The sequence below is a fragment of the Salarias fasciatus genome, chromosome 11, assembly GCF_902148845.1.
Source record: "Salarias fasciatus chromosome 11, fSalaFa1.1, whole genome shotgun sequence".
In the NCBI taxonomy this organism is placed as follows: Eukaryota; Metazoa; Chordata; class Actinopteri; order Blenniiformes; family Blenniidae; genus Salarias; species Salarias fasciatus.
In genome coordinates this window covers 13,636,901-13,664,226 of record NC_043755.1, presented here as the reverse complement: position 1 = coordinate 13,664,226, position 27,326 = coordinate 13,636,901, and the positions used below count along the sequence as shown (strand labels likewise).

Below are 27,326 nucleotides of genomic sequence, written 5' to 3'. Positions count from 1 at the left end.
TTTAGCCCCTTCCTTTAGCTTGTGGGTGGAGTTAAGGTGACGTTGCCACATATTTTAATTGAGTATTCACAGCTTCGCACTGTGAATCTCCTCCTACTGAAAGAAGAAGTATTGTCAGATGTCGTCCACGAGCTCTGACTGACTCGTGAGCGTGTGCGGTGCACTCCCACGTCTCACTCCAGGAAAGTCCCCTCACGCAGCGCTTTCCACAGACATAAGCAACTCCTGCCTGTTTGTCTGCTGACTCACCTCAAACCAATGTTCCCACCGTCATACTCAAACCTCTCGATTTAGGGAATCCTTCCAAACATTTTTATTTAAAAAAAAAAAAAAAATGTTTTTGGTATATTCAGTCTTTTTAGGTTCTAATATTTTCATCCCTGTGAGAAAACAGTTTTCCACTGCAGGCTTCAATCCATGAACGGTGGATTCTGATGCAGACTTTTACCTCCTCTTATTATTTTCACGCATGTCTGAACATGTTTTTGCATCTTTCAAGTCAAAATGATCTTTTTTTTTTTTCTCCTTAATTGAAAGGACGTCTGCTTCTGAAAGGACGGAGTGAAGTGCCAGTTTAATAACTGACACAAAGCAGAGATGAAGCCCGAGCTTTATTAAAAACTCTCTTTGTTTGTCACGTTCTTGACGTCTGATATGAGCGGCTGGAAACTTAGTGTGAACTCTACACTTTACGAACAGCTTTCTGTTTGAGACTTTGTTTTTAAGATTTGTTAGGGTAAAATTCTGATCAATATTAATGGAAACAAAACCACAGTTTTGTGTGTGTGTGTGTGTGTGTGTGTGTGTGTGTGTGTGTGTGTGTGTCATTACCTCTCCTGGGCATATTGGCCAAATGTGTGTCCACTTTGAGCCGGGGGTTTTGTCACTGCAGCGGCCATTGCTTCCTTTGATCTATTGATGTTCGAGACCAGCAGCCCGGCACAAACACACACATGGACGCACACCCGCGCTCACATGAAAAGTACCTCACACTCTCTTCCACAAAAAAAAAAGAAAAGTCTCTCAATCACACATCAGATCAATAACGGAGGCGTCCCCCTCTCCACCACACCCCCTTTCTTCTCCTCTTTTCCGCCCACTTCATTTCCCCCTATTTTCTTGCTCTCCCTCTTGTCCTCCGCCTGTCTCTCTCGCTCCCTCCGTCTCCTCTCCTCTCCCTCTCTGGCAGATGAAAGCGCAGATCAGCTCCAGCCTTTGAAGTGGCTGAGACTGGCACCCTCCTACTGGTTCGGCGGGGGGAGGCGGGGAGCAGAGGTTTTAGGAGAAAGGGCAGCAGATGAGAGGAGTTACGAGGAGAGAAAAGAGGAGAGGAAGGGATGGAAAGGCGAGGGAGGCTGAGGAGAGGTTTTAATTGAGAGGATGAGAGGGCAGAGGAGTTGGAGACGGAGGAAGGAAGGGCGGGACGGAGAGGGGAGCTCCGGGTTGAGATCTTAACCCAAATGATGTTATTCAGCCTTCACCATGGCAACCTGAGGAATGCCTTTTCAAAATCTGGAGCCGGACCGCCGGTGGGGAGAGGCGGAGGAGAGGGGGAGGGGAGGGGGAGCATCACTGTTAGCCCCCTGCTCCCTGAGAAAAGCCTCCGGGCCCAAAACCTGAGCCGAGTTTACCGCAGAGTCCATTCAGTCAGAGGCGGCAGCGTTTCAGCCCGCCGATATCTGCCGAGGAGCTCGCAACCCTTCACAGCTCCCGCGAAAACATTCCGCTCTCAGACATCTTGGATCCAGGGTTTTTACCAAAACACTAACAGGCTGAACGCGGCCGCCGTTCCATTAGAGGAGCGGAAAGCTGCCAGACTCTCTTCAGAGGCCCTGAAAGCTTGTTTTCCTCAGCAGTCGGCATCTGGCTGGAGGATCCTGCAGGAACACACTCACTCTGCTCCTCCTCTCTCAGGTCTCAGACTGACGAGTTCGAACAGCGTCACAAAGTTTTTACAGTTTGTTTTGATTGATTTTTGCTCCAGGAAGCAGAACACTCATTAATTTAGCGGAGAACTTTGGTGAGGGACTCCAACAAGCACCTGAAACTTCCTTCCACTTCATTGAAACGTCACCACGGAAATCATTTAGTACTTTAAACGAAAGATACAGTTTAATACAGGCAATTTGCCCAGTGAGATCCTCGCTGTTGTTGTTTCGTTGTTGTTGTTTCGTTCCTTCTCAAACTGTAAAAAACATTTGTGTGCTGGTGCGGGCTGAGTGAGATAAACCCTCTTATAACGAAGACGTCTGGATTTATTTACTTATTGATTTTAAGGCTGCAGAACTCCCCCCCCCAAAAATGGCAGAAAGTTGTATTTATCCAAGATAAATTCTCCTTTTAACATTGGGCAGTTGTTTAATGTTATTACTGTTATTGATGCTACTGAGAAACTCATGTTCGCTCATAGATGTGTGATCTTAACTGTGATTGGACGTCACAAGAGGCAGCGCAACAACCAGTTTAATGGCTCAAAGCTGCATTTCTGGATCTTGCAGAGCTCATTGACAGAGTAGGAGTTATGGTTTTACTTGTGAATGCCCCGCTGTGAGAGCCGTTCTCTATAATCTATCAGATTATTCGGCCTCTGTTGTTCAGCTGCGTGAGGCCAGAGATTTAACCAATGAACAAACTCTCAAGTTTGTCCGAAAACTTCTATCAACCCAATTTATCTTCAGCAGATCCATAAACTTTCAAGGGTTTTCAAGGCCTCTGGGAACAATTTTAATTAGCTTAATTATGGAGGTTTTAATTAACTAAAAATGGGAGGGGGGTCGTCTGGTGGCCTGGCTGTGGAGCAGCCCTCCAACAGACCTGGGAGAAAGACGAGGGAGGAGGAAGTGGAGCACGGTACAGTTATTTACCTTGTAGTCAAAAACTTGTACTTATGTGTAAAGTGAAGAAGGATCATGAGTGGATTTTTGTTTTCGTGTTTACATTTTGGCTCCATTGTGAGAAAATCAAGCGTTCAAGTCTGTCTTCCTGTATTTGAAGGTGTGAACACTGATTGTCACCCAGCCATGTGAGGATGGATGGATGATAGATGAATGAATTTACACGATTAATACACTCGAAAGAAGCTCATCTATCAGATGCATGATTGGGAAACGTGCTTGTGTGCAGCTTGTGTCACCAAACATCTGATTGTTTTAAAGAAGTACAAAACATAAGAATGTGATGTGGTGAAACATTTCCAACATTACGTTTTTTTTATGCTGTTAATTTGCAGAGCCGGAGACATAGACACACAGAGTGAAAACTAAAGACTTTTCTTTTTCTTTGTTTTTGTTTTTTTAATGAAGCTTTAGTGATAGAAAATGTTCACTGGTGTGAGACGTGTCCGTTCACCTAATTGGAGCCTCAGTGTAGCGACAGCTGCCCACTCAGAGCAAACCTGACACGTCAGGATGTTGATTCCTTTTGTGGTCATATTCAGACTTCCTCTAATCGGATTTCTTCCTGCTTTTACCTCTTTTTTTTTAAGCCATTAGCTAAAATCTTTAGGAGACGAGGAGAAGAGGATGTCTGAAATCCCGCACGGTTCGGTCATTTTTATCATTTTCTGTCTGTGTCTGAGCAGAAGTGTTCATCAGATCAATATTTCCTTCTCTTTCTCTCAGGTGTCATGCCGACATGGCTTCACTGGCCGCTGAAATCCTGAAAGAGATCTCTGCTCCCTGAAATACACCAGCAGACAAAAAGTGGAACCAGCTCAGGATATTTTTACCTTCGAAACTTTAAAGTTCGAATCATAACTTGTTTGTTATGAACCGTTTGTAAGTTTGTTTCTGTGAATCTGCTGTTTTTATTGAATAATAAAATGTCTTAAATTATTCTCGAATGACCAAAGTTTCCATTGTCCTTTGTGGATGTTTGCTCATTAAGATGTCAGTCTGGATGCGTGTTATCAGTGTGCACTCATCCCGATACGACTGCCACCATCCTCGCCATCAGTGACAGGAATAAATATGGCCGTGTCACAATAACGTGACGGCACAATCAAAACATCGCTCTGGAGTTCATCAGACTGCTCAGGATTCCAGCCCGAGCGCTGACTCAGACTGTCACAGGCGTCACAACACCGGCCTCCGAGGCTGTCTGGATGCCTCCACTCATAAATAATGACAATATTAGCTCATTACATCGTGTGTGTGTGTGTGTGTGTGCATCTGCTGCTGAATGAAGCTATGAGCGGTCTGATAATGCCATTACACGCTGACACTCCAGCCTTTTCTCCACCAAGCATTTTGGTGCCACATGAATGAAATTATTGAGTGGGAACAGCGCCAGGACCATTAAAAAAATAAAAATCCAGGCTAATAGTCTACACCCGCAGATTTTATGTCATCGCGGCAGTTACACAAAAAAACAAACACCGTTATTTTCATAGGAATGAGACCGTGACAGAGGGATGCTGAACTACCCAGTGAGAAACATGTGACCACTGCCTCTGTTCCCATGATCCTCGGGGGGATTTTTGAGTGTCGTCTTGTGTGTCGATTCCTGATTTCAGGTGCAAAGAGATGGGAGGCGTCCAGGTGAAATGACAGTCCATTTTATTGTTTCAGAACACAGCAGGCTACAGCAACCAGCTCCTCTCGCTACCCCCACCCTTCAGTAACAGCAGACCAACAGGAGCCCTCCTCCTCCCCCTCCCCCCACAGCTAGGTCAGCTACACCCCCTTTGGAACAGTGGAGACACACTGGTGTCCCCCTTTAAAGCAAGAAAATAGCTTGATATTTGGACCATGATTTCCAATTCATGTTTTTTTTTTTTTTTCGTTTGTTTTTTTTATACAAAAGCTACACAATGTTACACTTGATCATCAGAATACAATTCAACTGATTAACTTTAGTGTTTGGACACCATTTAAAATGTGATCAGATTCTTTACTGGGATGGAGCATTACCACAAAAAAAAAAAAAAAAAAAATTGAAAAAACAAAAAAACTCAAATACTACCAGAGAGACAAACTCAAAATACAAAGAACTGCAAAAACAAGAGATGTGTATCATAACTCAGAATAATGGGGGGGAAAGCAAGCTAATTCAGTTTGTACCATACAGACAAAACGGAATACAAAAAAGCAAAACAACCGAAGGAAGTAAAAATTAAATGGACATAAAAAGGGTTTTTGAAAACCAATCGTTGAGATCAAAATCTGTGAGTCATGTCAGGATTTGAAGTCAGCCCCCCATCAGGCTGAGACCAGAACCGAACCGCACTCAAATCTAGTTTGTCCCAATGGAGTTCCCGTAGACAGGAAACTCTGCTTGCTGTTGTTGAGTCTTCTTCAGGCACTTTCTGAAACCCCGCCTCCTCCATATGGGCGAATCACGATGCAGGTTCATCCAGATCACATGATACAGCTGCGAACAGAGGAGGAGAGGCGGTGAGAGAGGAAGGAGACGGCGCGGGTGTCGGGGAGACGGCCACACACGCAGATCAAACGCCGGGAAACATCACACACACACACACACACCACATCACACAGCTCTGCAATTAGAAGCAGTCTGAACATGCAGCGGCCACAGAGCATGAATCCACTCTCCTCCCTCCAGAAACGTCTCCACTCAGCTTCTAACGTTTTCAACAAGTCGGGAGGTTGAGTGCAGGAGCTCTTACCTAGTAGAAAGTGTAGTGTAATGTTGGTCTCGGTATTTACAGGTCAGTATCAAACCAGGCCAGTTGGTTGGAGTCGCCGGGCGGCAGGCCCTCTATGAGTTCCTGGGCGTGTCCTAGGTCAGGAAGCCCTTCTACAGGGGGGTACTCCTGGCCAGGGTGGTGGCCTCCCCCCAGATCATGGTCCATCATGGGCTCCATGCCCAGTGTGTCCCCTCCGTAACCTCCCGAGTGGAAGGAACGGTAACTCGGGTCTGGGGTGGGGGTGGAGGGGGGGCAGGGGAAGCAGAGCAGTTGTTAGAAGCATGTTAACAAACCAAGCCGTCACACAGTAGTAAGATCATTTAAATGGAACACTGCACAAGCAACACGGCACACACACACACCAAAAAAAAAAACATGGCTGAACTCTGTTCAAACTGCCGCTGCAGGACTTTGAAGTGATTTCAGCTCAGCTGGTGGTTTAGTTAACCGGGTCTAGTTTGATTCCACCAACAGAAATCCATCTGCGGCAGCATGAGGGTTCAATACATCTACCAACATCACGGGTTTTTACCGAGCTGCCTCGGAACCAATTAAAGCTGTCAGCAGTGCAGCAGGACCTCAGACTGTTCTGATCAGGGAGATACTCGAGCTGCTGGCCAATGGCACTGCTGTATTTGTATCGCCACAGAATTAAATGTCTTCACTTTGAGAGCTTGGCGCCTTTTTAGAAGCTGCCTTATCACGTAAAACTGTCATCACTAGACGGCCATTATTTGTCTGTATTTTGTTGTGGAGTGAATTAAAATGTTTTGCAGAGTCCAGTTGATCGATTTATCGGAAGTCACTGAGCAAGTCGGATCAGAAAGACTCTGAACGTTGATCTGTGGGGTGAATTACCTTCCGGTCTGTAGCCCAGAGGCTCTCCCTGAGCGCCGATGTCCAAACCCAGATCTCCAGTCTGCAGAGAAATACACACACAAGAGTGAGCAGCGTGGCAGGAATTTCAATGAAATCGCTGAAGCTCACTATGATTTCATATTTTGAGTAAAGTTTCGGCACGCTGCGGACCTCATTCCAGGCCATCGGCTCCGTCCTGAACAGCGAGCTGGTGAGTTCTACAGAGAGGCGTTTCTTGTAGTCTTGGGGTTTGTCCTCCGACATGCGGAACAAAACTGCGGCTGCGTATGTGGCTGAGAGAGAAGAGAGAGGACAGCTTTACTCAAGAGCGCAAGTTCTCCGGCAGAAGGTTCTTTAACATGAAGCTACACTGTGGCTGAAGTAAGCGGCAGAAGGCAGATATATGCAGAACCTCAATGTTCATGTTGCTTCTATGTCAGCCTGTACGTCTGTCTTTGTGCACATACCGACTCCTTCGTTGCGGCTGTGCAGCAGCTCTGTGAGTGGAGCGGTGGCCCCTTCGGCCTCGATGGCCTCTGCAGCCTCTTTGTCCTGGGCCAGCTCACACAGGACGCCTGCTGCGACACGCTGGATGTTCTCAATGGGAGAATACAACAGCTGCAGGAAACAGGGAGCTCAGGTTAATCGGAGCACTGAGCATGGTCTCTACAATCCGACACTCACAGGTGGAGGTGCTTTGGAGGCATACCTGTACGAAGAGTGGAATGGTGTTGAGTCCTCTGATGACTATTCTGTTGTGCACGTCTCTGGCCAGGATGTGAAGCGCTCCTGTGCAGCCTTCCACGATCTCCTCCATCCGAACTCCCTCCTAATAATGGAAGAAACGTTCTGACTGCCAGCCTGGTCAAGGTTTAAACCCCTGGGATGCCCAATCGTGTGTGTGTGTGTGTGTGTGTGTGTGTGTGTGTGTGTGTGTGTGTATATATGTGTGTGTGTGTGTTCTCACCACAAACTGCTGCTGCGTGCCTCCCATGCTGGTGCGTCTCTGTGTGTCTTGGTGTGCCCTGACCAGCAGCTGGACCAGTCTGGGGATGGCCCCCTGCTCCCTCAGAGGGGCGTGGTTTGCAGGGCACAGCGCCAGATTACGGATCAGGCCAACGGTCGCCTGATGAGGAAACACAGTTGTATATCAACATTTCATCACCATCAGTCAAGGCTAATTAACAAAATAAAATATAATTCTGATTAATAAACGTAGTTCCAGGAATGTACTGCCATTAAAAAAAAAATTCCAGCGCTTCTTCCCCCCCTCAATGTTGCTACACGCCAAAAATATACCAGAGGCAGGTTCCTGTCACTCAGCGGCTTGCTGGATGCACAGATGTGCAACAGTACAACTTCTAGCAGCACAGTTCAGCCCATTATTTCAGCATGAAAAGGCGTTCAAGTGTAAACTGATTTGTACCGGAACCAACAGTAAAAGAACAACTACATGACTGCCTGACAGCATGAAGAGAATCTTACACAGTCGACTGCTGCAGGCAAGTGTGTGTGTGTGTGCGTGTGTGTGTGTGTGTACCTTGATGAGTGGCCAGTGTGACGGCGGATGCAGTAATTTGACAACCACAGGCAGGCCATAGTGGAGTCTGACAGCATTCTGAGCCATCTCAGCGTCCTGATGTCGCGATGTGAGGTGACGCAGGGCACAAATGGCCGGCTCTGTGATGTCCTCTCTGTCTCCAGCCCGGAGCACCGTGCGAACCAACGCCTCAATGCCTCCCACCTACACAGGAGGCAGACATCAGACACATTAACACAAGCCGAGTAACTGAAACCATAACTCACTGGGAAGAGGAAAAAAAAAAAATCAAATAAATGTATAATCATTTTAAAGAATGCAGTTTAATTGACAAATTTCACAATTCACTGCACACTGAACCGTGCATGCACTCACCTGGCAGACCATCATTTTGTTCTTGTAGTTGTTGCAGGTCAGGTTAGAGAGGATGCCGGCAGCACAGGTCACCACGTTAATGTCGTCACTGCCGAGCAGCTGCACCAGAGTTCCCAGCAGACCCTCCATTCCCTCCTAGACAGCAGGCAGCAAAACAGGAAGAAACATGTAAAACACCCTGCTTCCTCACATTCTGTCCCTGAACACGACATTTCTCCCTCAGCCCAGCCAAGGCAGCAGGAGCAGCTCTCAGCACCTGTTTGGTGGCAGCATCTGATAAGTTCCTGAGAGTCCAGAGGCAGTTTTGGACTAGTCTCTGACTGGGGTCTGTCAGATGAAGTCCCAAGGCCTGCATCCCACCTGGACAAGAAGACAAATATGCAACAACTGTTGGTACACATGCATGAAGAAGCAGGAAATCTACTAATGAATCGTTGAGGAAACTTACCAGCTTCTACGATGGCAGGCTTGTTACTGGAGCAGACTGACAGAACTTTGAGAACGCGGCTTGTGGTCCACAACAGCTTCTCGTAGGTGTAAGTCCTCATGATGTTGACCAGCGCTTGTGGGCCGCCACTTGCCAGGATTATCAACTGCATGAAGAGAAGATGCACTAGAGGTTAGGAGGTTCTGTGACAGCTGACCTTACACACGTTTGAATCGCAGTCGTCTTTATTTACAAACGTAAGAATTCTACATTTCATTTGAGCACAATACGGTCAAAACAGCTCACCTTGCTTTCCTGGTTTCCGTAGGCCAGTATCTGGAGACAGTCGGTGGTGATGGCCAAGAACTTGACGTTAGTTTTGTTGAGCAAAGCTACCATTTTCTGCAGACCTCCAGCTAAACGAACCGCCATCTTGGCACCTTCTTGATGCAGGAGGAGGTTGTGGAGCGTGGTGATGGCGTAGAACAGGACGGAGTCCACAGGTGAACTAAGGGAAGAATAATGAAACATTACAGGAGTAAGCCTCAGTGGAAATGCTCAAAGGTTTTTTCCAAAAGAACAACCTCTGCCTCTTCTACATACCCCAGCATTTTAACTAGCGCTGGTATTCCTCCTGACTTGAAAATGGCCAGCAGGCCCTCTCTGTGGTGGGACAGGTTGTGCAGGGTTCCTGCTGTACAGCGAGCCGTCTCCACATCGTTTGTGTTCTGCATGGTCCTGACGATGGCCGACACCATCTGAGGCGAGCGCATGATGGCGTGACGAGACGCTTCTTTCTTTGACAGCTGGTGGACCATCACTGCCGCTTTGTTCACTACAACCTGGAAAGGAACACAACATGTTTTAAAGAATTGCACCGACTGAAAATCAATTACCTGTAACATAACCGAGAGTCTAACTTTACCTGGTCCTCATCATTGAGTAGCTTGGTCAGTTCCGGTATGGCTCTGGTCGCCAGCTCGGCATCATCTTGATAGTTGATGAGGTTGACCACAGCATGTTTGAGCATTTGCGAGGGCTCTGCCAGCCTCTGGACGTTGGTCGGGTTTGCTGCATCGTATTGTGTGGAAGGGATCTGCATGCCCTCCTCAAGAGTCTCTGGGAACATCGCAGCGCGCACCCGCTGGGCCCGTGTCATGGCATACTGACCGTCGATGTCTGCAACGAAAAATGGCTGTTAGACTAGACAGAAGGATTTTATTGACGACTGCCCAGAAAAAACCATTTGAGTCGACCCACCTTGTACTTGTTCCTGGGAGAAACTCTGGTTAAAGCCCTGCTCCCACTCGTACATGACCTGGTTGTCAACATCCTCCTCCTCAGGATTGCCCTTCCCACTGAGAGACGGAGCAGTTGTGGTGGCCCCTGAATGGATGCCTGAGTCCAGGTAGGACTGTTGCTGCCAGTGACTGACTGCTGCTTTACGGTCTGGCTCCATGGCCATGTCCAGCTCCATCAAATCAGCTGCAGGAATGGAAAAAAAATTTAATCGACACTGGCAAGAGTCTGGCTAACCAGCTTTGATTTTAAGCTATTTCGTACCAAACATATTAGCAACTGTCCCATTTTGGACAGCTGTTAATAACATGGTTGTTAGCTTCCTCAAATGTAGCTCTTAGCCTGCAATGTCTGGCCTTCTTTTCTGCTTCTTACAGTACTTTTGGTGGGATTACCGTTCAACTGTGAAATCTAATTTACCAGTAAAGGACTTCTGATGAGCTGCATTCGATTTTACGTGTGCCTCAAGTCTCAAATTAAAATCAATACCTAATTCGCTGTGCTCAAGTGAAAATGAATCTGCAGTAAGACAAAAACTAGTTCAAAACTGCCATTAAGTAAGAAACACTGCATCTTCCATTGTTCTCTGCACACACACACACACACACCTATGTATTGATTAGTACAGGTATAGCACACAAAAGTGAATAAAAAAAGTGAGCGTGTGCGTCAGCACGTCAGCTTACCCTGGGAAGCCATGTTCCTTTCTCAAACTGCGGCCGACACAGCTTCCTGATCTGAAACAGGAAAAAGGAAAATCAGTTCTTCGTCCATAAATAACTGCACATCTCCAAGGTGTTTGCCGGTCAAACACCTGCCATTTCACTCAATGCAGACACAGTGAAGGTAAGGCAAAAAGCTGACTAAAATGTAAGGCCATATATATCAAATCTAAAGAGACGACCCCGGCAAGTGACATTCCAGTGACTTATTTCCCTTCCTGTCTCCTCCCTTTCTTGGCTTTCCTCTTCCCATTTAAAGCAAACATGCAAACGGCAGCAGCTCACATACAAAGCCACCATTAAGTGCAGCGGCAACTAACTATTTAGGTGAAGAAGGACGGGGGAAGTGGAGCACTGGGTGGAGAGAAAAGAGGCTGGGGGAGGGAGGGGGCATATGCATTCCTTCCCAGGCTTTGAAGCTGAAACCACACTCTGCAGGAAAGTAAACACTGGCAAAGGCAGGAGAGAGGTAGAGCTGCTGAAAGGGGATTAATGCAGGCAAAACAAGGCAAATTGAAAGAGAAGTATTTCAAATTCATACTCAAAGATAAATGTTATGACAGTAATGCATACAAATGGAGTGGGGGGGCCTCAGAAAATCTGAGCTGAAACGAGACAAACATGGGCTGTGTATCCATGGTGCCAGAAACCCTTTTGTCAGACACTGACAAAAGTACACCTGTGATTATTCTGAGACAGACTCGGCAGGAAAATAGACACCAAATCCCTTTCAATCACGACATGCAAGTGCGGACACGTCCGAATGTTACAGACTGACACTTAAAACGAGGCGGTAGCTGAGAGCCACAAATGCTTAAAAAAAACATAACTACCAACATAATGTTTCCTCCAGTCAACTAAACCTATTCCAACCACAACTGCTAGCTCAATGAGCACGCCGACTAAAATAATAGTTTAGCACCACACACAAGAAACATGGGCAATAAAGTTTATATTTTAGAGTCAATGTGGAAAAACCTGCAGACGTTGAGCCACTCCCAGATTAAAAAAAAGGGAAACTTTTGCTTAAACTAGTGTCGAATCAAAACTGCCCCTTGGATTATATTTCCTGTTGTCTGAATGGTAAGCAGTTAACTTTTAATCTTTTAATCCAAACTTGGTTTTTCCTCCAACAATGGCAACAGGTGTGTGCCAGCAGTTCTTATTTCGATGTGTGGGAGAAACAGAGGTTTGGGAAAACCTCTTCATGTATGTTTCTTGACTATTGATGTTTCTTCATGTGAATATAGCACAAATGAAACCCTTTGACTCACTTGCTTGTTTTAATGTACTACTGTTTATTTCAAAGTAAGCCACAATTGCAATTGTAAGTAAAATGATAAAATGGAAACAGTATCACTAAGAAAGTGACAGTTAAGGCAACTGATTTAAAAGAATAAACAGACATGATGTAGAAGCACTACTGAGGAGACTCCCTCAACACAGTCCTGCTTTGGAGATCTGGTAAACTCTACATCCTCCATATTTGCCAGAGTTTGGCCGTATAGTATTAACTGGAGTGAAATATGGGTGAAACACCTCTACAGAACAAAAGACAACCAAAGATTAACCTGGAAATTTGATTTGGAAAAGGGATGTGTGGCATTGTGACAGTGGACTGAAAGTTGTTGCTTGATCTTATAAAAGTGTGAGAAAAAGTAAATGTGTGAGTATGAAGAGTACAACAGCCACAAAGGAAGCCTGAAGAAAATGGTTTTGACCACGTTCCCAAGTTCAGTAACTATTTGCAGGACTAAGTTTGGAATTATTTAGTCTCAAAATACCAAAAGTGGAAACTTTTCAAAGAAGTGTGACTACGAAATACAACTTAACAGCACATGGGGTAAAGTCAAGCCTAGTGTGAGGGACTTTGAGTTAAATGGCTACCAACAGGCAAACATACCAAAGAACAAAAAAAACAAAAAAAACCCCTCAAAATTACCTCCCTCATCTCACGCACACACTACCATCGCTCAGCTGGGTCATTAAAACTAAATCTTGAGTCAGCCTCCAAAACTGCAGCTTCAAACCACAAACGCACCAACTCAAACTCACTGTTCACACGCCATCCTCCCAGCCTCACAGGCCTGCCCTCGTATAACCTAGCCTGCTCCTAATGGGAACCATATGCCCCGCACAAGCCTGCATACAAATCAAACATACAATCAAAAACACACAGTGAAGCCATTTATGATTCACACGGCTGGAAAAATGGTTCCTTACATTTGCCTTTGAAAACTGAGCCCATCGTTTTTTACTCCGCAAACAAGAAGAGCCTGGCGTCCAACTGGGAGACAAATGGCAGACTTACCCTAAAGTCAGACTCTGAAAGTTAACACAAAAAACTCATTACAGTGAGAGTTCCTAGACATCAAGCTAGCAGCACAGCCACTAAAGTCTGAACGGGAGGTTTCTTTGAAGCCAGACATGAAATCCAATATGTTTGAGCCTTGCCTGGCCCACTGAAATACCGTATAACCAAAACCAGATGACTAATGAGTGACACACCAGGAATCCGAGTCAGATGGCTGTTTTGAAAGAGGAGAAAGTCATGTGTTGACTCATTAATCAGGTATCATACAAATATGATGTAGAAGGTAAAATGCTGTACATGTGAAGAGTCCAACAAGTTAAGTTTAGCCTCAGCAACAACACTCAAATAACAGAGTGCTGCTCCAACAGAGGCAGAACGCTAGAAATGGTGCAACTCTGTGCCACTGCCCGAACTTGGCAAATTTGGCTGAAGTACAGAAGCAGAGCTCATTGATGTATGAATGACAGACTAGAAAACTGCACTCCATTAAAGACATAATCATGAGGAGGAAACATAATCAACCATTAAACAAATCAGACATAATACCAGGTCTTACTATTTGGTTACTTGTGGGGCCCTGGAACACTTCCAACATGTAATTTATTCAGTCATATACAGACATCAGCAGTGAGAAAAGCAGCAACCTGAAAAGAACTGCTAGCAAAGGAGGAACATGTTATGCCTGTACATCTTAGAACAGAAAAAGTAAAGTGAAAAGCAAACACCGTACACAAACAAAATCACCAAAACGTACTTCAAAACACACTTTTGTCAGATTTTCTATAAATACTAAATTAAAACCTAATCCAACCTCATATGCAAGTTTACACAATAACTCAAACAATAACCATCCCCAAGCTTCTTATTCCTGAAAAGAGAAAGGTCGTCCATTTGTTGAGAAATTTATGTAAAACTGCCACAAAACCAGTATGAAGAGGGCAGCTGTTATGTTGTTTTTTTTTCTAATCTGAAATTCCTAAAAAAAAAAAAAAAAATCTAATTACATTCTGTTAACCTACATGAATTGGTGACTTAGTGTTAAAGCATTTTAATTGTTCAGTGTGGCATTAAATCATTTTCATTTTATGTGAAGAAATATATACAGACCCTGGGTCCCAACAGTAATCTACTTTTAGAGGAAAGGGCCGTTCAAGACATGATCGTACCCCTTTGCACTGTGAATTTCCTCTCTACTGAAACCCTGAGCAGGTTCAATACATTCATGTGAGTAAATGACCTAAACAAGCTGTATTATCGGCACAAGCAGAGAGACTGGAGCTGCCACGGGGCTGAGCCATGTAATGTGCAGGGTCAGCAGCACTCACTGCTGGCTGCCAACAACACAATGAGCCCAGTGCCTGCAGCCGCTGCAGGGCTTTATTCTGTCTCAACTGCAGAGTGATGGATGCCTGTGGAGGAATAAGAAATAAGAAAAGCATCCCTGGGACTTCCACGTGAAGGTGACTTTCCAAATGAATTGTTTAATATTTACCAATGCCCTTTCAAACTGGAGAAGGAACATGGTCTTTTTTTAATGCAGAAACTGAATTTTGACAGAAAATTTATCAAAAATGTATTTGTGAGTCTCTTGTTGAACACAGTTATTTATTGCTCTAACAAAATGGAATTAATCTAATTTGTTTCCAATTAGCATCCACTTAATCATTTAAACTTGTACATTTCAACAAATATTTAAAGCTGTTATTCACATAAACTAACCTTTGCTGTTACGTTAATTTAAATGCAATGTTTTGTCATGGTAAAACCACTGGAAAGGTTGAAAGCTGCAGTCTTCCTGTGAGTGGATCACCTCAAAACAACCACAGCCGGTCTCGTAAGTAACCCACACCCACGTTTCCGTCTCACACATTCTAAAGCATCGTCAGAAAATATTGCTGACAAGATGACAGATTTGTCACCGCTGTTCCGAGATGCAACATGTCCGGGGATTTCACTCTGGTGTCAAAGACAGAAAAAAAACAAACCCATTTAAAACCTATTCTCAAATAAACTGAGTCACAAACAAAGCAGTGATTTCTGGGACAGAGAAGAAGCAGAGACTAGCGAGATTAGAGCAGTAACCGAGTAAAAGTGGACCCTGCTGCAGTGCCTTAGTTAAAATAAACCAGTTTATCTGCACTGCCTGGAAATCTGGACTGAACCAGGCGCTGCCTAATCTCCCCTTTTCTTATCAAGTCTGTCTTTCCAGATAAACCAAAATAAACCTGTAACAACTCGAACACGCTGTGCCACTGAAACAGTTAAATCGCTTTTCTGAAACTGACGGTAAAACAGAGAAATCCAACTTCTCCCCGCTTGGTTTAATCCACTGGGCTGCGGTCACCCACCCATTTCATTGAACATCCCCTGGCACCGGGAGAGTGCGTGGACGTTGCGGTGAACAATGCGCGGAGCTGACCCCCCCTGCGCTCCACAGCTGCTGGCTGCCCCCGACTTTCTTGCCCCAACACCGCTGACTCAAATTTCACTCCGTGGCTCCTCCTCGTCTTCCTCCCAAAGCACAACGAGCCGGGAGGAATGTGTCGGTCTTTGTTTAAAAGGACGGATCGGAAAAACACACCATCGTTAGCTTCACGAACCTGAAACGAACCAGAAATACCAACTGCGGATAAAAGTTACGAGCGGCTTTCAATTCTCACGAGATCGGGTTGAAATTCACCTTACTGATAAAGTTATAACAACTTCAGTCGAGACGTGAACCGACTTCCTAAGTTGCCATGAAGTCAATCCACGTCAAGTTTCAACGCGTGTTTAATCGGAGCTTATTCCCGCAGTCAGGAGCCTCACGTCCGCTGGAACTTCGCGTTCGCGGTAATGCAGCAGCGGCGGCGGCGGCACAGACAGGCGGACAGAAGAGGAGAAAAACGTGAGTCAGATTGAAGGAATGTGAGCAGACCTGGGAAGTGGGCTAATAGTTAGGCTAACGTCTGCTGACTATCTAAACACGCCAAGACGGCAACATCAACGACTACTCCTAAAATCCCTCTGAGGGCTCGTGAATAAACTGAAATCCAGCTGTTCGAGAGAGTTACTGGAAAAACAACTGCATCACAGCACACACAAAAACAAACCGCGTTCTAGTATAAAGTCGCTGGATATCGCTGGTAAAAGCACATATTTCCCCCATTAGGCGGTGGCTGGCATATCCCAAACTGCAGCTGGCTCGCTAGTTGCGGCAGCAGCAGCATCCCCGGCCGGCCCGCACACCACAGCCCGTCTCCATTGCTGCTGGCTTTCACCGAGCCGGACACGAAAAGTGGACAAAACTGAGCGGAGCCGAGAGTTTGCATGTTGAAGCCTACCCTTTGTCAACACAGCAAGTCCGTCCACTCCGGCCTCGGTCAGTAAAAACCACTCAAAAATGGAAAAAAGTCGGGCAAATGTTGAGGACGAGCGTCAGTGGGGAGCCCTCGTCCACTCCCACCACAGACTGCCAGCGAGCCGCAACAGCACAGACTGGGAAATGTAAGATGGCGGCGGTGTTATATTGACCGAAGAACACCCCCAAACACTCAGTATCCTGCCGAGCTGCCGAATAAAGTATAAACCCAAATCATATATTCTTCTCAATGCTAGCTTATTTCACCAAAATATCTTCATATTTATTCATAATGGTGTTAAGATATGTTAATTTAGAATGATAGTTGATTTAAGAGTGCAAAATAAGCCGAAAGCAATGTTTACGGTAGAGCATGAATACACAAATGAATGAAGTTCCGGCAGACTAGAAAAGGGAAATCCGATTCCTTTCCCCGAGTTAAACCTATCAAGCTGCACTAAAACCTGGAGTTTTTCACCTATGAACAGACGCACCTCCAGTAAAAGGCAAAGTGAGTTTTCACACTAATGGATTTTTTTTTACAGTGCCCCCTTGCCCAGAATAGAACAAATAATGTTTGAAATCAACTTTTTGTTTATCTTTATCTTTAATGCAGTCATTCAAAGATTAACTCAGTTTTATTTCACTGGCTAAATACATTTGCAACTTACACATGTTAACAAAGTCGGGGATCAAACTGTGGCAAACAAAGCAACTTGGGATTTTTATTCTGTTTATTGTGGCCAGTCAATAAATGATGAATTATCAGGTGGTTGCAGGAGCTGCCTTGTTTTGTTCTCAAACCCTCATTTTTGCTGGATGCTCCAGCTGTGACTGTGGCTCAAGAGTTCATCCAGCAGTCCACTGGGTGCACGCTCTCCGAAACTCAGCTCTGTGATTATGCCCACAGGCAGTGAAACTAAAGTTGGCTCAGCAGACCGGAGCACCTTGTTCAAACTCACTCCACTTGTGCAACAGTGTTCAACTTTTAGTGACAGTAATTGGCAGTGACTCCTGAAGAACTGATGCTTACAGATTTAACTGAGAATTTAATCATATATGTATGGGAGATATGCCTTAAAGGTGAACAAATTTCCATGGTTTCAGTAGGAAAAAAAAAAAATCTGAACCCCGGCAATTAACTCTATTACACACTATTGATGAATCAATGTGAGAATTGCTAACAGGATTAAACATTCAAAACATTGAGGACTTAGATTAATCATACTTTTTGACTTAATTAGAAAGCAGATTCGGCCATTAAAATTATTACTGATCTATGTGCATAGCTGATGTCCTTTAAGTGAATAGTGTGATCTCCCCTTTATTCTGAGATCACACAGTTGTGGCTATTAATTTTCAAATGACTTTCTATTTGGCTCAAATAATAAGTAAGTTAGCGGATAGGCCTCATCGGAAATTTGCGTATGCATTAGAGGTCCTCTAGTCAGTGTTTGGTCTCTTCATCTGTGTTACAAAAGGTATAGAGAAAATATTGTACCTTTACTCTATCCCTTCATTCAGCAGGTTGCAATGTCATAAGAAAACAAAGCTGAAATCCCCTCTTGTCCTCTGCCTACAGGCTATTTCATTAACCTTTATTTACCATGTGTAGGTGGAATAGGTGACTGAAAGCCAAACTCTAATTGAAAACAGGCTATGAAGCAGTCCCTGAATAAGCTGTATGTAAATGGAATCAACACAGCCAGTATATACAACACCTTGTGTGACGCCACCATGTGTCATTTGATGGCAACACGAAATAACTGTCTTTATTCAGAATAGCTGATAAAACCAAAGTGAGAATTATAGCTGTCACTCATTTTATAATATACATGCAGGATTCTCGGGCGTCACATAATTTAATCATCAAGACACTTCAGGAAAAAATAGCACTCAACATTGCAGATATTTAATTTATATATGAAGACATGCATCAGTAGAAAGGTAGTGGGACTGCTAGGTGACAGGCTTGAGATGAGAAGTCTGTTGATTTGCATTTCTAGTCAACTATTGTCCTTGAGCAAGGATTTTCACCTCCAGCTCCTCCAGTACAGATTCAGAATATCTAGCGATCAAGAATGTTTAGTTGTGTGTACAGATGATGAAATAAGGAACCTACAATTAAGTACATTAAAATATGTGAGCATGAAAACTCTTTGAACAGAGACAGCGGTACACGCAGTGCCTGACTTAATCATGTTTGTGTCTGAAAGCAAATCTACAATAAAGAATTTACCTGCTCAGAAGCACACTCTTGTAAAACAGACTGAACTTATGAACTCTCTCAAGAAAAACAAAGTCTCTGCATTGGTGAAACGGGGCTTACCCAACCTAAACAGAGCATTTCTAAAAATATGACATTTCGTTTAAAAAAGCTTCAGTAGTGGCTCTTTACATTACAGCCTGATCACTGTCATGAAAATACTTGGATATTCATTATTTTATTATATGAGAGTGTTTATGCAGACCGAGTCACACAGTCTTACCTGATTTTACCTACTTTTTTAAAGTTATAAATCAGTAAAATGTGGTGTTACTATTATCACATAATACATGGTAAATCTAAAAGCTAACAGTGAACTCAGTGTATAATAAGATAGTGAGTGGCCCTGCAGGGACAGTGTCTGGCTTTAGTTTGGTTAATGTTTCCAGGCTGTTACTGATATTTCATAAGTGCACTCAGAAAATTGTCTTTATTGATCAGCTGCATCAGTTCTTCTGATTAACTAGAGGTCAGTTATACATAAACAGACATTAATAAATGATTTAATATAGTAAATATTTGGTTAAATGTAAATACTATTCTTATGTCACACCTAAAATGTTTCTTTGTTTTAATAAAAATTTTTCTGGCATATTTCTTTTTTCACAAACACTGAAGAAGTGGGGTCAGAAAAGAGGCATTGCAGCAAATAAATAAATAAATAAATAAATAAATAAATAAATAATTTAACAAAAGCAATACATTGGATCACTAAAGGAAAGAAATACACTGACCAAAACCTCTCCTAATGTATTTTATGGTGGTTAGGGAAGAGGCTGGTTCTAATTTCATTTTGGGATTGAGTTTGAGCTCCTTTTGGTTTTAGTAGGACAAATTTAGTTTGCTTTGTCACTATTTTGAGAAAGCATTCCCACTCATAAGAGAGAATTGTGTCTCTGAGCACTATGAACGATGTGTTTTGAATGCAATGCCTGGGCCAGTATGGGTCACTTTCAATCTTTCTATGAGGGCTTATCACGAGAGAACTCTTTATCACAAGGACACGTGAGGTTAAGCATCCAGTTTTGTTTGATCCTGCGGAGATCCTGCCAAAGATTAATCCATAATTCCTGTGAAATGACTCTTCATCCAACAGGCTGTGCTGAAATAACACAGATTGTACTGTTCCCAAACATGCTGTGGCTCTCCAATGACCCTGAGCTGCACCACTTCAGGGAGCCCACACAGCACTCGCTCTTCCAGCTGGAGAGGCCGCTTCATGTTCCACCCTGGCAGCAGGAGGAGCCTGCTGAGTATTTACACCTGCAATTTATTGATAAATGCAAATTGGTGAGGACATGAAGAAAGACAATTTGAAACACACACACACACACACACACACACACACACACACACACACACACACACACACACACACACACACACGCAATTACAGAACCCACTTGCATCGATGCACAAATATTATTTTCATGTTTCACATCATGATTTCCATATTTAGAAATGGAAAAAAATAAAATTCAGTTCACTAAGTAAATACAATTGAAAATACATTACACATTTCTTATTTTTTTATTTATATTACCACAATGAAGTACACAGAGATATCATTAAAATAAATTGTATTGCAGTTTATTAGTATGTACTTTTTATTAGAGGTTGTCCCTGGCTGTTAATCATTCTACAATGATTTAGATTCACAATGAAAATTATCTGCAAACAGGATAAGATTGTAAAGATAAAACCTCATCGTTTAAAATGATGTTACTCCATCAGTCTGGGAATGTCCAGAAATCCAGACATTGTCACTGTCCAATCCAAAAAAACCTCACATCCAAAGTCACTGAAACAAGCAGACTCCAACCTATAACACATTAACACACAGCGTCAAGCTAAAAGGCCTGCATATGGTATTAGCTACAAGCGTCACCCAAACCCCGTACGGAGCCTATATTTATCCTGACTTCTAAGGACACCAGGCGGTGAGGAAGCTGTATGTATGTATGCATACGTTCATCCTGCTCCTGCTAAGCAGAGGACAAGCCCACAACAACACAGAGTCCCGGATAACACAAATAACACAAACAACCACATGAGACAGGTAGGTTTTGGTTTCCCTGGGGGTTTATAGTCACAGGGGAAGTGTGGGTCAGATTGAAGCTCTGCTCCGATTGGCTGAAGACAGCTCAATGTGTTTTCGTACGAGTGTGTGTGTGTGTGTGTGTGTGTGTGTGTGTGTGTGTGTGTGTGCTCGTATACATTTCTATGTTGCTGTTTGCATTGAAGTATCAGAGCAGGCATATGAGCATGTCTTCTGTGCGTACATACATGCTCTTTGTGTTAATACATTTTTCTTTAAATATACCTGATTGGTGTGTGTGCCGTCTTGGGAAAAACAGCAGCAAACAGTACTGCAGCATGAGGCCAAATGTATATTTTCCCTCTTGTAAACCTTTCTCTGCACCTTTGCATGATGCATTATACTAATTGATTAAACTCTTCATATATTTTTCTGCAGAACTTTATGTATCTGGTATTGTGTAGCTATGACCCAGGAACAGAAACCTGAATACAGATCCCCAAATCCCAAAGGAGGAAACCAGCACACACACACACACTGGCCAGGGCCTGAGGGGTGTGGTTTCTTTCTCTCGCTGTGAAAGAAAGGGGCAGCTCAAACCTTTAGATAGGGGCAGGCAAAACAAATACGCCCTCACACGCAAGGACACACACACACACACACACACACTCAAATGCACGCACACACACTCACAGCAACAGTAGCAGCAGGTCAAGGAAGCGGTACGGACAGGGCTGCATGGAAGGAATGTTTGTTTTGGACTGACAGTCCCATGTAGATGACTCTGACTTTATGGCCTTCCTGCCACTGAGAAATGACTCCACACTGCAGGCAAACCAAGCATGGTCTTTATTTTAAGAAAAATGGTCAACCTTTCACCACAGTTATAATCAGTGTGTGTATATTCCAGAGTATGATGCATAAAATGTTTTTGTTTTCAATATTAGTTGATATGGCAGTGATTTATTTGATAATAGAAATAAATACAGCATCATGCAGAATTGTGTATGTATTGTGTATTGATCTTTTTGTTTGTTTAATGCTCAGTATATATTTTTAAGTGGGCATGCAATTAATGTTTTATTAATTTTTTTCTATAATGCAAAACTGATGCCGTTTTCTTTGTAAAAGAATGACCAAAAAAAAAAAAAAAAATCAACTACAAAGCTTTTCTGAATCTGCCCTTATTGTTAACCTGCAAGGTGTGACTTCTCAAACCTAGTTGTAATCCAGTGTGAGTGAGGAGGAGGAAGAGGAGGAAACAGAAATCACTTCCTAGAAGAAGGTGAGAGGACACTGCATGGACCAGATATTTGACTCAGACTACAGAAGGATTATGGGGATTGGACAGTATAAGCCGATATAGGAAACAATGTGACGGAGAAGCTGACATAAAATGAATTGAAGCTATAATGCAATATAGGAAGCCATGTTAAAGAGAGCCTCTTTATGTCAGCTACAAGCGGCTGAATGGAAACTGCAACATAAAGACCGCTGTGGTGCTGAACTAATAGAGGAAACAATAACGTCGTTTCCACAACAGAGCCAAGTGGGATTTAACGTTGACCACACCTGCCTTCCGCGGGTCCCGTGTTATTACAGCCAAGGTTCAGTCCCTGCATCTATACTGCATTAGTGGTTGCCATGGCAAAAGTCCTCCATCCCACATCTAACCTGCGCAGATGGAGACGCTGCCCTCATGCCGATTTCTGCTGGAGGAAATTGAGGGTCTGGGAGACAAAAAAAAAAGAAAAAAAAACCAGCTGAAAGCCGGTGACAGCCATGCACGGTAACACAGGGCGGCTGTGTGATCTACAAGTGCTGAGATGTACCTGTAAAGCCATGCTGAGATTTCATGCACTACATCCATCACGTCCGCACAGAAAAGCAACACACGGTGACTCGAACAGAGAGCCTACACACAATGAAGGCCACGGATTTTATGCTGCAGTTCCATTGAAGTGTTTCACTGCTTTTCTGCTTTGTCAAATCATTTCAAGAGTGTTTCTATTTTATTAAGAGAGAGAGAGAGGGAGGGAGAGAGAGAGAGAGGTGCTGGATTTCAATCAGCGCTGGGTGACTGTGGTCGGTGCACCAAGCCACCGCACCGCTCGCTGGTATTTTATTACATCTCACAGTGTCACAGAGAAATTAAACTCCTCATGCAGAGATGCTCGAGCCGAAGGGTTTAAAGAGCCTAAAAGTCATTTATCAGCTGGATTATCATCAACAGCTGCTCATTACAGCCAGTCACATCTGGATTTATATGCCATTTGTGTCACGTCCACAGCAGGGCCCAGCGACGCTCGTTATTATTGTCACATCATCATGAACCCAGTAATGATCCCAATAAGCCTCCGGAGAACGCAAATGGTGGTTTGATGAGAAATAATAATGTACATGCAATTTCAAAAAAGTGTTTAACAATGATTTTCTTCCATTTGTGGTGCGTTTGAATGGAGAAAGTAGAAAATGTAAAGGAGAGCTGCATGCTGTGGCAGGTGCTCCACGTATGAGAGGGGAAAAAAAGATCAGTTCGGGGAAGTGTTGATTAAATGATTTCTAATTTAATTTTACCCACATGTTCTCATATCTGAATAAACATCATAATGTAAAAGGCTTTTCGATTAATTTCTGATCAAATTTATTCAACGCTTCCGAATCATTACATAATATAATAATGTGATGAAGGTGAGAGCTTTTCAATCACTAAATGTAAAAAAAAAAAAAAAAAAAAAAAAAAAAAAAAAAAAAAGTAAAAATGTGCTTGAATAACATTTTAGAATATAATAGCAAATAATTCAGAAAAGTGAAAATTATCAGATGCATGCAGAAGGAAATTTTGAAAATAAAGTCTAAAAAGATTTTAAAAGCCTGTAAATGTAGCAACAAACCCTGGCATTGTGAGCAGTACGAGCGAGAGGAGAAAGAGACAGTGCTCCTCCACAACGCTTATTATGCTTCAATTTATTCAATAAGATACAATTGATCATACAGTTCCACTCATATTACTATACAATAATTCAATAATTTTAATTTGGCGGGCCCTAACAAATTTAAGCATTAAGCCTGACACCAACAGCTGAATCACATTTATCTGAAATCATCTTTCTACTGCATAAAACAACATCCTGCACGCCTGTCTCCAGTTCACCTTCAGCTTAATCAATTTAGGAAGCCAATTTTCTCCCAAACATTTCAATACCGCCAAGGACAAGGTTGTTATATCCATCTTATTAAGAGTGACTACTCTATCATTAGCAAATCAATTGCGGCTTCTATTCACATTTGGAATGGGTTCAACTGAGAATGAAGTGAAATGAATTGCTGCCCTCCCCCTCAATGCTTCATTGACACCGAGCTATACTTGAAGTGAGAAAGCCTCTTTTTTTCTTCTTCTTCTTCTTCCTCCTGCAAAACCGTTTGGAATTGTCCTCACAACTTCTACTCATGCTTCAAAGCAGCTTAAAGACAACAATGTCAAGCTGGCACACGGATGACCTCCAAAATGATCCTGTGTGAATCTCTGTGTGTGTGTGTGTGTGAATGTGTGTGCGCGCGCTGATGAAAGGGTGAATGCGTGACGCAGACAGAAAAACAAAGAGTGGAAAAACCCTTTTCGCTGCACCGTGCACACAAACAAACAACACGTCTCTGTTCAGAAAAGCACAGGCCTCGGTCCCGGCGAGCAGGAGTCAGTGATCACGGAGGGGTTGAGGGTTCCCATGGTCAGTGGAAAACACCACTGATATATTGGATTTGTTTCTGATTTAACGCGCAGTCATTTCACTGTTTTTATACACTGTGTTTCCCTCCTTTGCCCTAAAAGCTGCAACGAAAAAAACACAAACATATTTAGCTTCCAGTGTAGCTCATTACAAAGGAAGCGTATGAAAATATTTTTGTTCTATTTAACAATTTTCTTATGTACACTAAATTCAAATTACCCCCAAAAATATCAAAGGATAATTAACACTTCAAAAAAGGAAAAAAAAAAAAAAAAAAAAATTGCAATAATCACTTGAACCCTATTTTTTATTTTTTTTATTTATTTATTTTGCAGCTTCTATTCACAGCTGAAGTACTGAGTCAGTGGCACTAAAACCACACAAATGGATAACATTTCACCCCTGAATGCTGCACAGTCTGTGTGTAACACACACACTATAACCAGTGACCACGCCGTCACGTGCTGCAACCCACGCAACCTTCTGCAGTGTGTGTGTGTGTGTGTGTGTGTGTGTGTGTGTGTCTTCGCTTTCAAAAAAAGGAGGAAAAAAACTGAAAAGGAGATGATTTAAAAATAAAGCAGGCTGTTTAAGTTGATATGACTTCAAGGCCTTGAAGGCGTAATCACACCGTCATCTGATTCACAGTACTTAACAGCTTCAGAAATCTTATCGCTGAGGTCCAGCCAGGGTTAAGTGTACACCTATAGAAATACATATTACCTGCATAGATGAGACACGGGGGAGATAACAATTCTGAAACATGCACGTATTTATTATCTGAGGAGATAATAAATGTGCGGTGTGATAATAAATATGAGGAAGGCATCACCTGGAATGATTTTAATTGTGATCGCTGCAAGGAGACTGATGAAAAGCTTTAATTTCAACACAAAAAAGTCGTCACTGCAGCAGCATTAGGCAGAGGCATGGATTGAAATTTACTTTTAAAATGATACTTTTAGATGATTGGAGGTTTTGGCTGCATAAAGCAATCTTATTTCTATGTCTTATCAAAAAAATCATTGTCCTTTTTTTATGAGAAAAGATAAGAATTATGTGCAAAGAGGGACTGATATGTTCACCTAATCGAAAACAAAGAGAAAAGAACCAAAGCGACATTTCAGCATCCATCAGGAGGGTTAACAGCATTAGGCTGCTAAAACACAAGCACATGGTTTGCATTATATTGACTATAAGCAACATAAACCGATACAATATTTGTTTTCAGAGCAGTTCAGGAATACATTCAGAACGAGGCGCCGCTGCCACAACAAAGTGGATTCACCGAGAGGTGGACTGAAGATGTCAAACCACATGAAAGCCAGAGGGGGAGCTGTGCTGCATCGCTTATTTGATTTTATAATACAGAAATAATATCACTAATATTACTAATCTTGGTTTTATATTAAAGCTGTGTGATGGATCTGTAGTAGCAAAAGAATAAATAAAAAAGATAGAAACTTGCAGTAAACTGTTTTTTTTCAGTCATGGTTTGGGTGGATAAAATTTCATTTAATGTTTAGGGTGAACTACGACATAAATCTATAGCATTATACTACATATACATTGTTCCACTTAAAGTCACATACAGTCCAAAAAAGAAGATTGTGTTTTCTTGAAAAACTGTTATTCCAATATACAAAACAATATTTCGCAAAATAATGCAAAAATGATACCGGGAGATTTTTTTTCTAGTATTAAATATATGGTATCACATTCTTTCCACAATTCTGAAATCATTTGTTTAAAAAAAAAAAAAAAAAAAAAAGGCAAGCAATTTTTACAGTTTACAATTGAAATATAAACTAATTATTAGAATAGAGCATAAAAATAAATGGGGTTCATCTCTTTGAATGTGTAAAATCTCTGCAAATATGTGCGATGTGACGGAGCTAACTTTTATGCTTTTATCAAAAAGATTACACAACAAATTTGCACACACACCGTCGTCCTGTTATTGTGATAAAGTATCTGGAGACAAATCGGCATCGTATGAAAATGTGAAGCGACAGAGGCAACGCAAGCCTGTAAACAATGGTTATGGCTGCCACTTTGGCTGTCTGTCTCACTGACCGCTCTCTTAATCCACTTAAGGCACAATAGACACAGACCCACTGATCTGACACTACCTTAAAACACACCGCTACCCATATATTTTTTAGCTATATCTTATTTTGTGTTTTTCCCTCCAAATTTGCAGTCATGAGTTTTGCAGTGGAAATGACTGAAACTGTATGATTTCCACAACGCAGAGATTAAAACCAAAAAAATAAATAAAATAAAATAAACATCCCCGGGTCAGTGGGACTTGGCTGCGGTCTGTACAATTTTCCACGGTGTCTTCTCCCTGGTTCTCGCTCCCCTGCATTACCTTAACAAAAGCCTCTCGCGCACACACGCACACACAAACATCCACTCCAGCAGTGTGACAGACAGGGAGACAAAATGGCTGAATGGTGATGGAGGGGCTGCATGTTCCTTTATGTTTCGACTAATCAGCCAGCACTAACATGTGTCAACACTGCGCACACACTCTCCTCCGAAAGGGGACATTGTTCCTCAGACAGAGAGAAAAACTAACACTCTTTCCATATCCTGACAACGAAGGGACTCGCAAATAAATAAAGCGCCATTCATTATCACAGTGAGGACCAGGAGAAAATATCAGGACGATTACTCTCGTGAGGAATGCTGTGTTTTTTTTTTTTTTTTCTCCACAGGAAAACACATCAGTGGAGCAGGAATTTTATTTTGATATTTCTAACTAAA

At 42.8% G+C, this 27,326-nt stretch overlaps 2 protein-coding genes across 2 annotated transcripts in view; one reads left to right on the top strand and one right to left on the bottom strand.

The window, feature by feature from the left end:
- The window catches only part of ulk4 (unc-51 like kinase 4), a 66,430-nt gene extending 62,598 nt beyond the window's left edge, over positions 1–3,832 (top strand). The window contains exon 36 of the mRNA XM_030102730.1: positions 3,621–3,832. Coding sequence (XP_029958590.1) covers positions 3,621–3,681 — 61 coding nt within the window. The 3' untranslated portion in view covers positions 3,682–3,832. The remainder of the gene's footprint in view (positions 1–3,620) is intronic.
- Positions 3,833–4,723: 891 nt separating this feature from the next.
- On the bottom strand, positions 4,724–16,674 carry LOC115396738 (catenin beta-1). The gene is made up of 17 exons (XM_030102744.1): positions 16,506–16,674; positions 10,833–10,883; positions 10,108–10,332; positions 9,773–10,026; positions 9,451–9,689; positions 9,154–9,355; positions 8,869–9,013; positions 8,677–8,780; positions 8,421–8,555; positions 8,046–8,249; positions 7,473–7,631; positions 7,215–7,334; positions 6,973–7,123; positions 6,677–6,798; positions 6,506–6,566; positions 5,627–5,877; positions 4,724–5,370 (listed from the first exon to the last, which is right to left on the bottom strand). The coding sequence occupies exons 2-16, from the start codon at positions 10,843–10,845 to the stop codon at positions 5,663–5,665; spliced, it is 2,349 nt and encodes a 782-aa protein (XP_029958604.1). The 5' UTR covers positions 10,846–10,883; positions 16,506–16,674; the 3' UTR covers positions 4,724–5,370; positions 5,627–5,662.
- Between the last annotated feature and the right edge of the window lie 10,652 nt (positions 16,675–27,326).